This window comes from Plecotus auritus (assembly GCF_963455305.1).
Source record: "Plecotus auritus genome assembly, chromosome: 1".
Lineage (NCBI taxonomy): Eukaryota > Metazoa > Chordata > Mammalia > Chiroptera > Vespertilionidae > Plecotus > Plecotus auritus.
In genome coordinates, this window is record NC_137770.1 from 212,351,781 (window position 1) to 212,367,182 (window position 15,402).

The following is a 15,402-nucleotide window of genomic DNA, read 5'->3' on the forward strand; positions in this document are numbered from 1 at the left end:
GAAAAACACTGTGGGGAGCAGCTGTTAGTGGTGCTGTCAGTACCCCTGTGCTCCACCCCTCCCCACCCCCCCACACACACACACTTTGTAGAGCCTGAGGTCTTGTCTGGCAGCCCATTAATAAGCTTCTTCTTCCCTTTCTGCTCACTCCCTGCTTCTCAATGGTGTATCCTGACCTGGCCTCTCAGGTAAGCTGCTTGCACTGAGATCTTTGTCAGCATTTGGCTTCTGGGGAACCTAAAACTATGACAGATCGTCATAGTAGGTCCTTAGTGGACTTTGACCAGCAAATTAATAAAATTGAAATAGAATAGAATAGGAAATACCAGAGTACACTCTGTATTTGTTTCAACTTGAGACTGTAAATTGTATCTACTTGGGACAAAGGCAAAAATACTTAGGAAAATCCTGCTCTAAAGACTTTTCATTGTTTTTTAAACAAATGTCATGTCAACATATGAACTTTTTTTTAAAGTACCACTTTTTTAAGAGCATGTTAAGGAGAGGCCAAAAAGCAGTACCAGGTTTTATGAATAGGAAGGTGCTTGGTTTTTATATTCCCTCAATGTTGTGATTACTTAATTTTCAAAAACATTTACAGTAGTAATCCTAGGAAGACTCTGGTGAGAGTGACATGTATGTACTGCTGATGTCATTGTAAACCACACACTTTGAGTTAGCTCAAAGCCTATAAATCCTTGTATTTATGCTAAGAAAAAATAACTAAAACATGACATACAGAATCACGTACATTGCGGTGTTTTATGTTCAATAAAAAGTAGGAGCAACTTAAATGTCTGGATTTTGAAGGAGGAGTTCGAAGGACCAATATTCTCAGAAAGAGAGGCTGTGAAGTTGAGTTTTACAGAAAGACGAAGGAGGAATTGTCCTCCGCTTTACACAAGCCTCACAGGATTGCTGGGGAAAACTCGGTTCTCAGTGGCACCTCCGCTCAGTTCTCCGGAGAGTCTGATGGGAGATCCAACACAGTTTAGTAGGAACTTAAAACAATGGCACAGCGCTCTCATGGATGGAGTCCAGTATTCACACTTATAACTTGACTTGGCATAAGAAAGCAGAGGTGGAGGAGGCAGTTACAAGGTTCCAAAAAGAGTAGTTGGCAACGATCTGTCCCTTTTGGGGGAGCAGGGGGGGGGGCGTCTGGGGCCCACGGGGACTCACAATCCCCCTGTGGGGTTGTAAAACCAATTGTGCTCGGAAGAGCTTCCCAAACCGCGGGGCAATCAGTACTCAGGTCTCCAGGGCCCACTTAGAAGTTCATACATTGAACACTGGTTCCATTCAAAGTCGTTGTTGTTAAGAAAGAAGTACAAATATCTGGCTAGGAAAAACGAGGTTCCAGAGGGTGACTATGAGAGACTGGGGCGCAGCCTGCGGGGCGAGGGGCCAGGGGGTAAACGGGAGCCGGCGGGTGCGCTCTGAGGCCGAAGCGCAGCGCAGCGGGCCCGAGCCTCCGCGCCCCGGTCACCCGCGGCTGCCCCACCCCGCCCCGCCAGCAGGAGCGCGCTGGAGTCCCGCGGTCCGGGCGGGGCGGCCGCGCTCTCGCCGCCCCGGGGTGTGGTTCCTGTGGGCCAGAGCGGGAGGGGCGCCGCGTTTAAGGCGCCGGCCAGCGGGTGCCGGCTCACTCGCGCTCCCGCCACCACCGCCACCGAACCCCACCATGGAACGGCCGCCGGCACGCGCCCTGCTCTTCGGAGCCGCCGGGCTGCTGCTCCTGCTCCTGCCCCTCTCCTCTTCCTCCTCTTCGGACGTCTGCGGCCCCTGCGAGCCGGCCTCCTGCCCGCCCCTGCCCCCGCGGGGCTGTCCGCTGGGCGAGACCCGCGACGCATGTGGCTGCTGCCCCATGTGCGCCCGCGGCGAGGGCGAGCCCTGCGGGGGCGGCGGCGCCGGCAGGGGGTACTGCGCGCCGGGCATGGAGTGCGTGAAGAGCCGCAAGAGGCGGAAGGGTAAAGCCGGGGCAGCAGCCGGAGGTCCGGGAGTGAGCGGCGTGTGCATGTGCAAGAACCGCTACCCTGTGTGCGGCAGCGACGGCAACACCTACCCCACCGGGTGCCAGCTGCGCGCCGCCAGCCTGAGGGCCGAGATCCGCGGGGAGAAGGCCATCACCCAGGTCAGCAAGGGCACCTGCGAGCAAGGTGGGCACCAGCGCTTTCCTCTCCGACCCCGCCCCCCTGGCCCGCGCTGCTGTACCGGGCTCCCCCTAGCGGGTCAGATCCGACAGGGTGACGGCCACCGGTGCGCCCCGCGCTGGTTCCCGCAACTCCTCCTGTGGGCATCCCAGGGATCAGATGCGAGGAAAGGAACTGGCAGCCGCGGGGATGCCGGCAGAGATGGGAGACGCCTCCTCTTCTCTTACTTTGGAGGTTTTAGTTTTAGCGTTTGCTGCGTGCACCAGGAAAGCGAGGACTTGCAAGGCCAGTGTGTGTGTGTGTGTGTGTGTGTGTGTGTGTGTGTGTGTGTGAGATTTAGCGATATTTCAGACTCTCGCATCCCATCCCAAAAACTCACCCAACTGATGCTAACAGCTGGCAAGTCGATTCGCAAAAGCAGTCCCCATTCTTTAGCGAAACAAAATATGTCATGTTATCATCATCTTTTTCTTGGCCTGGGTATATAGATAGAGGTGAAGTCAAGAAATGGGGGAAAGCCCTGACAGGTTTGGCTCAGTGGATAGAGCGTCGGCCTGCGGACTGAAGGGTCCCGGGTTCGATTCCGGTCAAGGGCACGTACCTTGGTTGCGGGCACATCCCCAGCAGGAGGTGTGCAGGAGGCAGCTGATCGATGTTTCTCTCTCATCGATGTTTCTAGCTCTCTATCCCTCTCTCTTCCTCTCTGTAAAAATATCAATAAAATATATTTTTTAAAAAAAAGAAATGGGGGAAAGAAGTTTGACGACGAAATGCGAAGTAAGGACTTTCAGAGAGAAGTTGTTTGTCCCACCTTTAATTGGCTGGATTGAGAAAAATAATTCACTTACTGGAAATTACAGATTCTGAAACAGTAATCTATCGAATTATTTGTGGGAAAAAACAAAAATACAGACTCTTTGAAGAATGTCTTTATGATGTAGTTTTGTTGTGACTCTTATGACCATTTTGTTTTTCTTTCTTGTTCCCTTTTTTGTTTTATATGTCCCCAGAATGCACTGCTCAGCAGGAATGGCTTTGAGGTTATGTTTAATGGTTTATTTTATTTCAAACAAGTCCAATCTTGTCATAAGTGAAAGTGGAAAATAACTAGAGTTCAGACTTGGGGGGAAAAAAACACACAGATTTTAACTCTAATGCCTGAAATAACATTTTCCATGGGCAGTCGTTTCAAGGGAAGGTTAGAAATCCAACCTAGCGTCCTTCTCCTGGGCCCAGCCAAAGTAGAACGTGGGAGCGAGGCCATTCTCCTGAAAGGACAGAAGCAGTTGCTTCTTTAACAGCTCAGACTTTCACCAAACTTTCCAAATAATTCCTTTTTAGAGCTTTTCCCAGAAGCCCATGTGCTAACAGGCCATATGTCACCAATTTCAGAGTTCACTATTAAAAGCCTTAAATTGTGTAACTTACTGGTACTTGTTTTATTATCACCTGAAACTTAGAAAGTCACAACCCAAAGTAGTTTGCATCCTTTTCCAACAGAAACCATCATTTGCTCCTTTGGATCGAAGTCATATCATGAAAGAGAAATGTCCATAGCTTTAGAGTTCATTCCACATATTAAGATTTCCTTAAACAGCCGAAACCGGTTTGGCTCCGTGGATAGAGCGTCGGCCTGCGGACTAAAGGGTCCCGGGTTCGATTCTGGTCAAGGGCATGTACCTTGGTTGCGGGCACATCCCCAGTGGGAGGTGTGCAGGAGGCAGCTGATCGATGTTTCTCTCTCATCGATGTTTCTAGCTCTCTATCCCTCTCCCTTCCTCTCTGTAAAAAGTCAATAAAAATATGTTTAAAAAAAAAAAAAAGATTTCCTTAAACACCGTAAGGGGAATTTTCCCCCGATCGGAGCAGAAGGTTAGCTAAAGAAAGTTAGCTTCGTGATTAAAGTAGTATCCATTCTAGCTCGTAGCTGAGACTGATAGTCAGATAGAATAGCAGGCATATCTCAGAGATAATGCACTTAGGTTCCAGGCCACTGAAATAGAGTGAGTCATCACCTTTCTTTAGATGAGGGAGCCTTGCCTTTAAATTGTTTCTTTAAAACAAACAAACAAAAAGCAACACCTACAAAATGCAATAAAGAGAAGTACAATAAAATGAGGCGTACCTATGGTCTTATAACCTCATTACCACGTATCTTTCCAGATTGCAAGCCCCATGAGGGTACAGGCCTGGTTTTACTTTATGTTTGGGAAAATGTTCAGAAAAATAGCATCTAAAACTGGAAACCTAGACATAAATTAGCCTTTTCTTCCCAACCTAAATTTAGAAATGGGGTTTAGTGCCTGGGACCATTTATAGGAGAACTTAGAAAAGAATATAAGGTCCACCAGAGTACTTTTCCACAGCAGAGACAATTAGGCCTAAAACCAGATTTTCTAATATATTGTTCTGACTCCTGAATGTGTTTTGAAAATTATAGAAGCAAACCTGATAGAGTGCCATTGTCTTCTGTGCCAGTTAGTATTGGGGCTTTGCAAAGAATAAGAAATGCATTTCTAGCCCTAGCTGGTTTGGCTTGGTGGATAGAGCGTTGTTGGCCTGTGGACTGAAGGGTCCTGGGTTTGATTCCAGCCAAAGGGCACATACCTGGGTTGTGGGCTTGGTCCCTAGTGGAGCGCATGCAGGAGACAGCTGGTCAATGATTCTCTCTCATCATTGATATTTCTATTTCTCTCCCTCTCCCTTCCTCTGAAATCAATAAAAATATTTTTTTAAAAAAAGAAATGCATTTCTAGGTTCCTCCGGCCATTTCTTCCCTCAGAAGAAACTTGAATTATGCTTCCTCGTGCATTGAGAAGGAAGGGACATTGTAGGACTCAGTCACAATGGTGTGGTTCCATCTATGTTCTTTGTGTTGGTCTCATAAAACCCACACTTATTGAGCATCTAAAGTGTGGCAGCACTGTGCTAGGTGCTATGGAACAAGCGATACACAAAACTGAACTTTTTAAAAAAATATTTTTTTATTTATTTCAGAGAAGAAGGAATAGGGAGAGAGAGATAGAAGCATCAATGATGAGAGAGAATTATTGATCAGCTGCCTCCTGCACACCCCCTGCTGGGGATCAAGCCCAAAACCCGGGCATGTGGCCTGACCTAGACTCAAACCATGACCTCCTGGTTCATAGGTCGATACTCAACCACTGAGCTACACCAGCCAGGCAAAACAGAACTGGTCTTGCTGACTAAGAAAGTATCCATACAAGTTGCAAACTCACTTCCCTGAGTGCTTTCACTGGAGCCCTGGAGACACTCCCAAATCTTCCCTTATTTTATGAGATCACCACTTACCCACCTTCTGGAGAGGATCTGCTTGTTTTCTCTACCTCTGTGATACGAGGCAAAGCCATCTTCCTGAAAATTAGTTTGAAAAGTAAATGAGCTAATAATAGCACATCTTAGACCTGTCATCATGAATTTACTGCCATTAGATCTTATCAAGGTCTCTGAAGTCATGAGTAACTGGAAGAGAGGATTTGCCAATTCAGTTTAATAAAAAGTTAATATAGAGAAGCTGAGATGTATAATAAGATCTCACGTTGGAAGAGAACATGGTGTGCCTTTATTCCAGCTGTTGGTTACTTCCTGTTCATGGCCCTATCAATCTGAGCCCCTGGGTAATCCCATTTCAACCCCCTTTGTCCCTTTGAATCCCATCCTCCCTTTTTCCCCCCTCAGAATTAATTTTTACTTGTGAAATCAGAATTCATTCTTAAGGGTCTGCCTTTATTATACCTTTAAGACTAAGTTCAAATTACCTAGCAGGGACTATGAGGCTCTTCATAATAACTCTACCCTGTTATTTTGGCCTCTTCTCCCCAACTCCTTTATAGTCCAGCCACAAGGCGTGCTCTTTGCTGCTGTTTGCAGTCATACCCACACTCTCACCCTCACTTTCCACCCTCACTTTGAACTCTTAGTTTTCAAGGATCAGCAGGTGTCACTTTCTCTGTGAAGCTCCTTGATTCTCCCACCCCCCAGGGATGTCCTTATCCTTTGTCTCTTCCAGCCATTTTTACAACAATGTTTATTGCACACATACTGTGTACATGTAAACAAGAGCTATTCTAGCAGAACAGTTAAGACGCTGAGCTCTAGAACCAGACTCCCTGGGTGTGAATCTTAACTCTGCCACTTCCTGAGCCTTGAACAAATTACTTGACCTGTCTGGGCCTGTGTTTCCTCACCTATAATGTAAGGACTGTCATCATCCCTATCTCATAGAGTTGTGAAGAGTCAGTATTTTGAAGATTATTCATAGAAATAACCTAATGAATATTCATTGTTGTCATCATTCAACCTTCAAGTAAACTCCATGAAGGAAGGGAATTTTTGCTCCCTGATCTATCCCCAAGGGCCTGAATCAGTGCCTGGTACTAGTAGATGCTCTAGATATATGTTGAACGAATGAATGAATGAATGAATTTTCCAGGTACTTTTCTAATCTCAGCCTAGAATAAGATAGGCAGGATTGACCCCTCTCTGATGGCAATTACTGTAAGCTTTACACAGAAATAAGTAAACAGATATTTTCACACAGTCATATGTGCTGTGAAGAATATGCAACAGGGAAATAGGATAGAAACCAGAGGTGGATGAGCAGCAGAAAGTGGGGTGGGCCAAGCCATGCAGAGGACCCATGTGAGGATTTCAGCAAAGGGGGCAGAAGTGACAACAGCTCTGTTAGTTAGTATAGCGCCTCCCCACAGCCTCCGAAGCACACTCTGAATGTCTGTCTTCTGCACAGGACTAGGAGCCTCCTAACAGAGAAGCTCCAGCTGGTAATTCTTTATAAACACAGTGGCTGGCTAATAGTTGGACACTTGATAAATATTTGTTGATTAAACAAGGGAATCTCTTAAGAAAGTGCCTTCCCTTTTGGAAATGCAGGCAATGGACTCTCCTGGCTGTCTGCTCTCTCTTCTTTTTGTATCTTCTGTCTTTACGAAGTCCAGGCCAGGGAATACATCTGACACTGATTCATCTTCCCATCCTCTGCTATCCTGAACTCTAACATTAGATTGTCACCCCCCTACCCAAATCTCAACATTTCCCCATCCCCTTGCTGGTTAGAATTAGGTCTAAATGGAAAAAGCTTCAGTGAAGATTTTTCTTTTCAGAAACTCATTTTGATGGATTTTAAACATTCATTCTTTGCGAATCTCATTGTATGCTCATTTTTATGTTAATAACATATTATTTAAATACCTGTTTTCTGAGGAGAAACCAAGATGGTAGCATAGGTAAACACCTAAACTGCTGCCTCACACAACAATATCAAAACTACAACTAAAAGACAAAACGGACACTATCCAGAACCACAGGAAAGCTGGCTGAGTGGAAATTCTACAACTGGAAGAAAAGAGGAAAGCACATTGAGACTCAGAGGAGCTGCAAAAGGCTGAGGTATGGGGACTTGCATGCAGAGAGGACTGGCGGCTGTGTGCACGGGTGGCTGAGTGCACGGCTGGCTTTCTAAAGCGGGAGGGAGAAGGAAGCTCCTGACTGCACTGAACTCCAGTCCCGGGCGAGATGCTGGGAAACCAGACTCATTCGGGGGAAATCTGGACTGTCAGGAAAAGAGAAAGCACACTGAGACTCAGGAGCTGCGGAAGGTAGAGGTCTGGAGGCACGCGCGCGCAGAGAGAACTGACTGCTGAATGCACGGGAGGCTGAGTGCGCAGCTGGCTTTCTAAAGCAGGAGGGAGACAGAAGCTCCCAACTGCACTGAACTCCAGTTCCGGGCAAGTTTCTGGGAAACCAGACTCATTTGGGGAGAAACTGGACTGTCTGGCAGTGGGCAGAACTCAAGGGCAGCTTTCTCTCAGAGGTGCTTGTAGCAATTACCGAGGGTCACTGAGACCCAGGGGCCTATTAGGGCAGGGCTGACGGGAAACCAATGCTGTCTGCTCCGCCCTGAGACTGCGCCTCATCCAAGCTGAGCACAGAGGCTTTTGCAAGTCTTGTCTCATAAGGGTGTCTCCAGCACAGAAGTTCTCCCAGCGTAGACACAGCTGATCCTCACAGCCAATTGGCCTGGAGGTCAATTCCTCCCAGTGATACCAACAACAATCAAGGCTTAACTACAACAGGACTGTGCACACAGCCCGCAAAGGGGTGCACCAAGAGAGTCCACCTCAGGTAACTGGTGAGGCTGAGCCACTGGGCCATATAGGACACCTAGCACACAAAGCCACTCTATCAACACAGGGAAGCAGCCAAAATGTGGAGACAAAGAAACAGATCACAAATGAAAGAAATGGAGGAAAGCAAACGACTGGATATAGAGTTCAAAACCACGGTTATAAGGTTTTTCAAGAATTTTCTAGAAAAGGCCAATAAATTTAGCGAGACCCTCGAGATTATGAAAAAGGACCAACTAGAAATTAAGCATACACTGACTGAAATAAAAAATATTATAGAGATCTAACAGCAGACTAGAGGATCACAAGAATCAAGTCAAAGATTTGAAATACAAAGAAGCAAAAAACACTCAACTAGAAAAGCAAAAAGAAAAAAGAATACAAAAATATGAAGATAGTATAAGGAGCCTCTGGGACAACTTCAAGCGTACCAACATCAGAATTATGGAGGTGACAGAAGAAGAGAGAGAGCAAGATACTGAAAACCTATTTGAAGAAATAATGACCGAAAACTTCCCCCACCTGGTGAAAGAAATAGACTTACAAATCCAGGAAGCACAGAGAACCCCAAACAAAAGGAATCCAAAGAGGACCACACCAAGACACATCATAATTAAAATGCCAAGAGCAAAAGACAAAGAGAGAATATTAAAAGCAGCAAGAGAAAAACAGTTAGTTACCTACAAGGGAGCAACCCATACGACTGTCAGCTGATTTCTCAACAGAAATTATGCAGGCCAGACGGGAGTGTCAAGAAATATTCAAAGTGATGAATAGCCAGAACCTACAACCAAGATTACTCTACCCAGCAAAGCTATCCTTCAGAATTGAAGGTCAGATTAAGAGCTTCACAGATAAGAAAAAGCTAAAGGAGTTTATCACCACCAAACCAGTATTATATGAAATGCTGAAAGGTATTCTTTAAGAAGAGGAAGAAGAAGAAAAAGGTAAAGATAAAAATTATGAACAACAAATACATATGTATCAACAAGCGAATCTAAAAATCAAGTGAATAAAAAAATCTGAGAAACAGAATAAACTGGTGAATATAATAGAATCAGGGGCATAGAAAGGGAGTGGACTGACAATTCTCGGGGGGGAAGGGGTGTGGGGGGTGCGGGAAGAGACTGGACAAAAATCGTACACCTATGGATGAGGACGGGGGTGGGGGGGTAAGGGCAGAGAGTGGGGTGGGAACCGGGTAGAGGGGAGCTATGGGGGAAAAAAGAGGAACAATTGTAATAATCTGAACAATAAAGATTTATTAAATTAAAAAAAATAAAAAGCTAAAAAAAAAAAAAGGATGGGTTTGGAGAACTTCTGGGTTGGTGAACATACGGAGGTGCTGGGAGAGTGGCTCACACAGTGAACGTGGAAGCTTCATGTCCTTTCTTCAGACCTTTCCCTCTGCATCTCTTCCATCTGGCTGTTCCTGAGTTACATCCTTTTATAATAAGCTGGTAACCTAGTAAGTTCATAAAATGTTTCCGAGTCCTGTGAGCCACTCTAACAAATTAATGGAACCCCGGGAGGGGGTTGTTGGAACCTCCAATCTGTAGCCAGTCAGTCAGAAGCCCAGGTGACAACATGGACTTGTGATTGACATTAAGAAGTGTGTGAGGGGGGTGAAGGGGGAAGTCTTGTTGGACTGAGCCCTTAACCGGTGTGATCAGATGCTATCCCAAGGTAGACAGTGTCAGAATTGTAGGACACCCAGCTGGAGTTGGAGAATTGCTTGGGGATGTGAGAGAAAATACATATGCAACTGGTGTCAGAATGGCAGAACGTCACTGAAAGTTGGTACAGAAGAAAAAGATAATAAATAAATGAATAAATAGCAAAAAAAATAAAATAAAAAAAGAAAGTTGATACAGAGTGTTCCAATTTTAAATGAAATTTTAATGGTCTGGCTTATCTTGTGGCAAAGGGTTCGGGAGTGGGACAATGCAAGTCAGTGCAATACTTTGTAAAACTACCACTGTCATACCACAAGGACAGACAGAGAGCCCCCTGGGGGTATCCTTACGCCGGGTTTAGGAAGAGCCAGGAAAGACTGCCTAGAAGAGTGATGTCCTGATTGAGACAGGGGTGAGAAGGAATTGGCTGGAGAAGAGCTAGCATGACGCTTGGAGTGAGCTAGAAGGAAGAGAGCAGAAAGCATAGCACATGGTTCCATGGGGCTGCCCCACAGAGAGCGAGGGCCAAGGGGGCAGCGGGACACTTAACAGGGCTTAGTGACCAAGGGCCTTGTGGCCGGTTAAGGAGTCTAGACACTGTCACAAGAGCAGTAGGCCGTTGAGTGACGTAATTGGATTTGTGCTTTTAAAAAATCTCTGTGGCCGCCCTTAGGAGGATAGATTGGAAGGGGCGAGACTGTCATCAGGGACTCCCATTAGGAAGCTCTTACAGTAATCCCAGCAAGAGATGCCTAACTCCTCCTACTATACTCGACCTTTAGCTTCTGTTTCAGATCTTAGAAGCATGGTTGAACCCAGGGTCCTAACCTGCCACGGCAAGCTGTTTATTACTTGAAAAGTCTGAACCGTGCTTTTTCCTTATTAAATGACTCCTCACAACGTGCCCTGGCATCACTCTCTCATTAGCCAGCCCCGCTCCCAAATTACAGCCACTTGCTCATTTCATTTCAAGAGGCTTTCCCCCCTATAAGCCCCGTTCCTCGCTCTCTCTACTTTCAGATCAGAAACAGAAAAAGCCACATCCCAAAGAGTCTACCCTAACCCCACAGAAATGCTTTAAAGTTTTTTCTTCTAGCCTCAGTTACCCTTCTTGAACACAGAAACTTCTAGAACGCTAAGGGAATCACCGGTTCTTTCTTACCACTAATCCCTGCATTTTAGGAAAGGTTTGAAAACCCGAAGCAGCTTTAGAAAAAATTGTTCTCCGATCCTTCTTACCAGGAACTGATGACATTAACAGTTGTGTAAACTTCCAAACCTTTTCCTATTCACATCTAAACACATTTTTGTGTGTATATGTAACGTATATAGCAAAGGTATAAGTGTAACATATTTATATATGGGCTCACATTTATTCACAATCAACTTAGTTATTTTACTGCAAATCCTACACATGTATTTTTATGTATCTATAATAGTTTACTAGCAGTAGAATTGATGGAATAAAGGTTATTCATATTTTAACTGTTACAGGCAAGTTGCCTTCCTAAAAGGTTAATACTCCCTCCAACTGTATATGTGAGTATACTTTTTCCCACACCCTTGCCAACATGGGTATTATCAATCTCTTTAATTCTTGTCGAGCTGAAAAGCAGTATCTCCTGTTTAGTTTGAAATGTCCTGCTCTCTAGTGAGATTGAACATCTTGTATTTCTTCTGTGAATTGCCTATGTATGCCTTGCCATTTTTTCCTCTGCGTGTATTATTTGTATTTTTCATATTTATTTTGAATTATTAGGGATATTAACATTTTTGTTAAATATTTGTTATATTTTCTCTGGAAAAGAAAATAGGCAGGCTTGAAGAAGGGCCTTAAAGGACTCAGGATTCTTTTCAAGGAAAATAATCCAAAGAACAAGTTAATGTTTCGTCATGGTTTGGGAATTAGTTATTAAATGGAAGGTGTTTGACCTACTTTTCTACAATTCTTCAGGAGACGGAATTAAAAGGCCTGGAATTAAATAGCCACTCTCAACCAAAGGTCATTGGTACCAATTCAATGCCAATAGGAATCCCCAATTTGCAATGTGGTGAAGAAGGAAACTTTATTCAGTGCAAGCAGCTCAACTGTGAGACAGCACAGCTGTGGAATAACTCCATAGTGTTATAGCTCAATTAAGAGACCCTGGACTGAGGTGGCCCTGGAGTGAGGTGGCCCTGGAATGAGGCCCCTCTTCAGCTAGGCAGCTCTGGTCTGCTCACCTGCTCCAGTCTGCCTCACTCTGCTCCTTTGCTACAGCAAGATGTCTTTGGTGTTTCAACTCCAGCTGGAGAAATGCAATCTTCAGTCTTGGATGGAAAGAAAACGTGCCCTGGGGGAACTTGCTTATATAGACTACCCCTGGTTCCTGATTGGTCCATCCTCATGCAAATAAGAACTCCAAATCCTCAAAGTTTGATTAGTCCAAAGGGCACTGTCCTGATTGGTCAGAATGGAACTGCCATGATTGGTTGGTGAAGATGCCAATGGGGATATACCAGTGCAGCTCCAATTGGATGGGGAACGTCTCGGTCCTATTGGTTGTAATAGGATTCCAGTTATTCCATAAGAGCTGGCTCAGGTGGCAGGAACACAGTGCAGGCAGGCAGTTCAGAGCAGAGGCAGGTAGCTTCGTGCAGGCTTCTCCTGAAGTGCCATTTTTGTGAAAGGCCCCTGTGCAGAAACAGCTGCTAGGCGGTGTTTTAAATGTGAGCCCCGTTAAACCGCTGAGAGCCCTTCTTATTAGGTATTTTCTTTCCCAGGGTCCACACCACAGAGCACAGTTAGATTACACACCAGGGAGAACTTGTAGGTAAAAACTGTTGAATACTGTTATGTGCTCATATGGGAGTCAGGAGAATTCTGTTCTGAGATGTTCTGTTGGGGAACTGAGCAGTAACCTAACTGAGGAGGGGAAGCTGGGAGAGGATGTTAGAGCTTTTAAGATCTTTTACACTCGGATATTAGATGGAATGATTAAGCTGAGCAAGTGTTTATTATCATCCTTAAATATAATTTGCATCCTGTCCATAGAGCCTGCCCTCTGGTTTACTGTAGACTTGCCTTCTAGAAGAAACTGCCTTATAAGTCTCTTTTGAATAGTTTAGTGACAGAACTTCCTTGGGTAGAGTCCAAGGCCAGCCGGCTTTCCCTCGTTCTAAATTCCTCCCCCACAGCGTATAAGATTATGATGCTTCCTTTAACCTCAAAATACCCTGCAAATGATCTGACCTCATCTGTACAGTATTTTTAATTGTAAGACAAATAGCATCTTATTCTTAGCAACTGTTGAAAAGGGAACCCTGAATTTGTGTAAGAAAGACTTTTAGGCCAGAGAATGTATGTGTATAACCTTTTTTGTAATTTAGATCCAGGAGTGGCACCTTTAGAGCTTAGAGATGGAAAAAGATGTAGAAGTATATCAATTAATAAGTGCTTATTTTAGGCAATTTTTAAAAATTCCCAGTGAAGCCTTTTTATGAGGGGGTAGGAAGGTGATAAGGACTAGAAAGCTCTCCCAAGCCTGTTTCATGTGGTTTTCCAAGTTGATCAAGACCATCACCCCAAGAGGGCCCCACCCCATGAAGCCTCAAAGATAAAGTAAGGTCAGGTGAAGAAAGCCATGGTTGATAATGTGGAGCGGGGAATGTTTATTTTTTACCTAAAATTGATGTGTTAAATAGTTGAATTAATGACAAAAGATATGGTGGAGTTAGTTAGAAATAGCTGGAGCTAGCAATAAACATGCCCCCTGAATGCCTCGACGACACAGTGGGTTACCAGAGAGAGGTGCTGTCCATGAAACCCGCTGGGCCCAAAAGCGGGCCAGGGTTGCAAAGAAGTTTTGTGTCTGAAAATAAGAAAGGTTCAGACCAGGTAAGCCAGATCTAGTAACCTCATTTTGACAAAGCCCCATTCATTTGGCATGAAGTTTCTTACAGTAGGAGTGTTGACAAGGCTATGGACAAGCAGACATGTTCAAAGTAGAGTTTACCACTATGAAAAAGCAACACCCTCAAAACTTAAGGACAATACATATTATAAGTGAAGGTAGTTTAGTCTGCTTCCCAAGATTTTTGCAAAGGTCACATTTTTTTAAATACATTTTATTGATTTTTTACAGAGAGGAAGAGAGAAGGATAGAGAGTCAGAAACATCGATGAGAGAGAAACATCGATCAGCTGCCTCCTGCACACCCCTTACTGGGGATGTGCCCGCAACCAAGGTACATGCCCTTGACCGGAATCGAACCTGGGACCTTTCAGTTCGCAGGCCAATGCTCTATCCACTGAGACAAACCAGTTAGGGCCAAAGGTCACATTATTAAACAGATGTGAAAACACGGTGTGAACAGATATCAAAACAGTTGCTAAGAATAAGATGTTATTTGTTTTACAATTAAAATAAATGTAAAGAATCTTATTGACTGGACTGGAAACTACTTTGGGACAAGAATTCCAGGTAGTACCTTGTAGATGGTGATCATGATAACTGAGGTTTGTAGTACTTTACAGTTTGCTGGGGGCTTCTATGGACATTTCCTTGTTTGTTACACTTTGGGGAAGTAAGGGGAATTACTGTCCCAGCTTCCAAATAAGAAAACCGAAGGCCACCCATCACACAGCCAGGTAAATAGCAGTGCTGGTACGTAAATGTAGGCATTGAGCTACAGCCTTGCTATTCAAAGTATGGCAGGTAGACCAGCAGCACCGGCTCTCTGCGCTATCTTTCTCTTCTATAACCCTAAAACTGTTCCAAAATAAACAGTTTAGTCCTAGCCAGTTTTGCTCGGTGGATAGAGCATCAACCTGTGGACTGAAGGGTCCCAGTTACGATTCCGGTCAAGGGCATGTACATGGGTTACCGGCTGGATCCCTGGCCCTGGCCGGGAGTGCATGTGGGAGGCAACCAATCAATGTGTCTCTCTCGCATCGATGTTCTCTCTCTGTCTCTCCCCCTCCCTTCCACTCCCTCTAAAAAATCAATGGAAAATTATCCTCCAGTGAGAATTAACAAAATAAACAGTTTAAAACAAAAGTGATTCACAAGAGTCAAACTCTTGGGTGTGAAAAGTTTTAGAAAGATCCTAATGAATTTATCCTGCTTATATTTTCTTTTTGATGAATTGACAAGGGGAATGTATGATACATTCCTGATTAAATAGCTCTAAATGAGCTCTTTCAATTAACACAAAGTAGAAATTCTATATGATAAAGTTTATGTCATAGTTTAATTGGCTTTTGTGATAATGTGGTATACTTTATAGTAAATGTCATATTCCATCCTGGGAAAGATGGTATTTCTTAAATGAATGAATGTCTCTTTGGACAGATCCCTGATCAGTGTAGCATCTGTCCCTCCAGGGCCAGATTGGAAATATGAGAGCCAGTCTCCTCATCCACAACCAACAG

At 44.6% G+C, this 15,402-nt stretch overlaps 1 protein-coding gene across 1 annotated transcript in view; it reads left to right on the forward strand.

The window, feature by feature from the left end:
• The first annotated feature begins 1,545 nt into the window (after positions 1-1,545).
• IGFBP7 (insulin like growth factor binding protein 7) overlaps positions 1,546-15,402 on the forward strand; it is a 70,020-nt gene continuing 56,163 nt past the window's right edge. Inside the window, exon 1 of the mRNA XM_080664837.1 lies at positions 1,546-2,156. Within this exon, the coding sequence (XP_080520963.1) occupies positions 1,682-2,156 (475 nt within the window). The 5' untranslated portion in view covers positions 1,546-1,681. The remainder of the gene's footprint in view (positions 2,157-15,402) is intronic.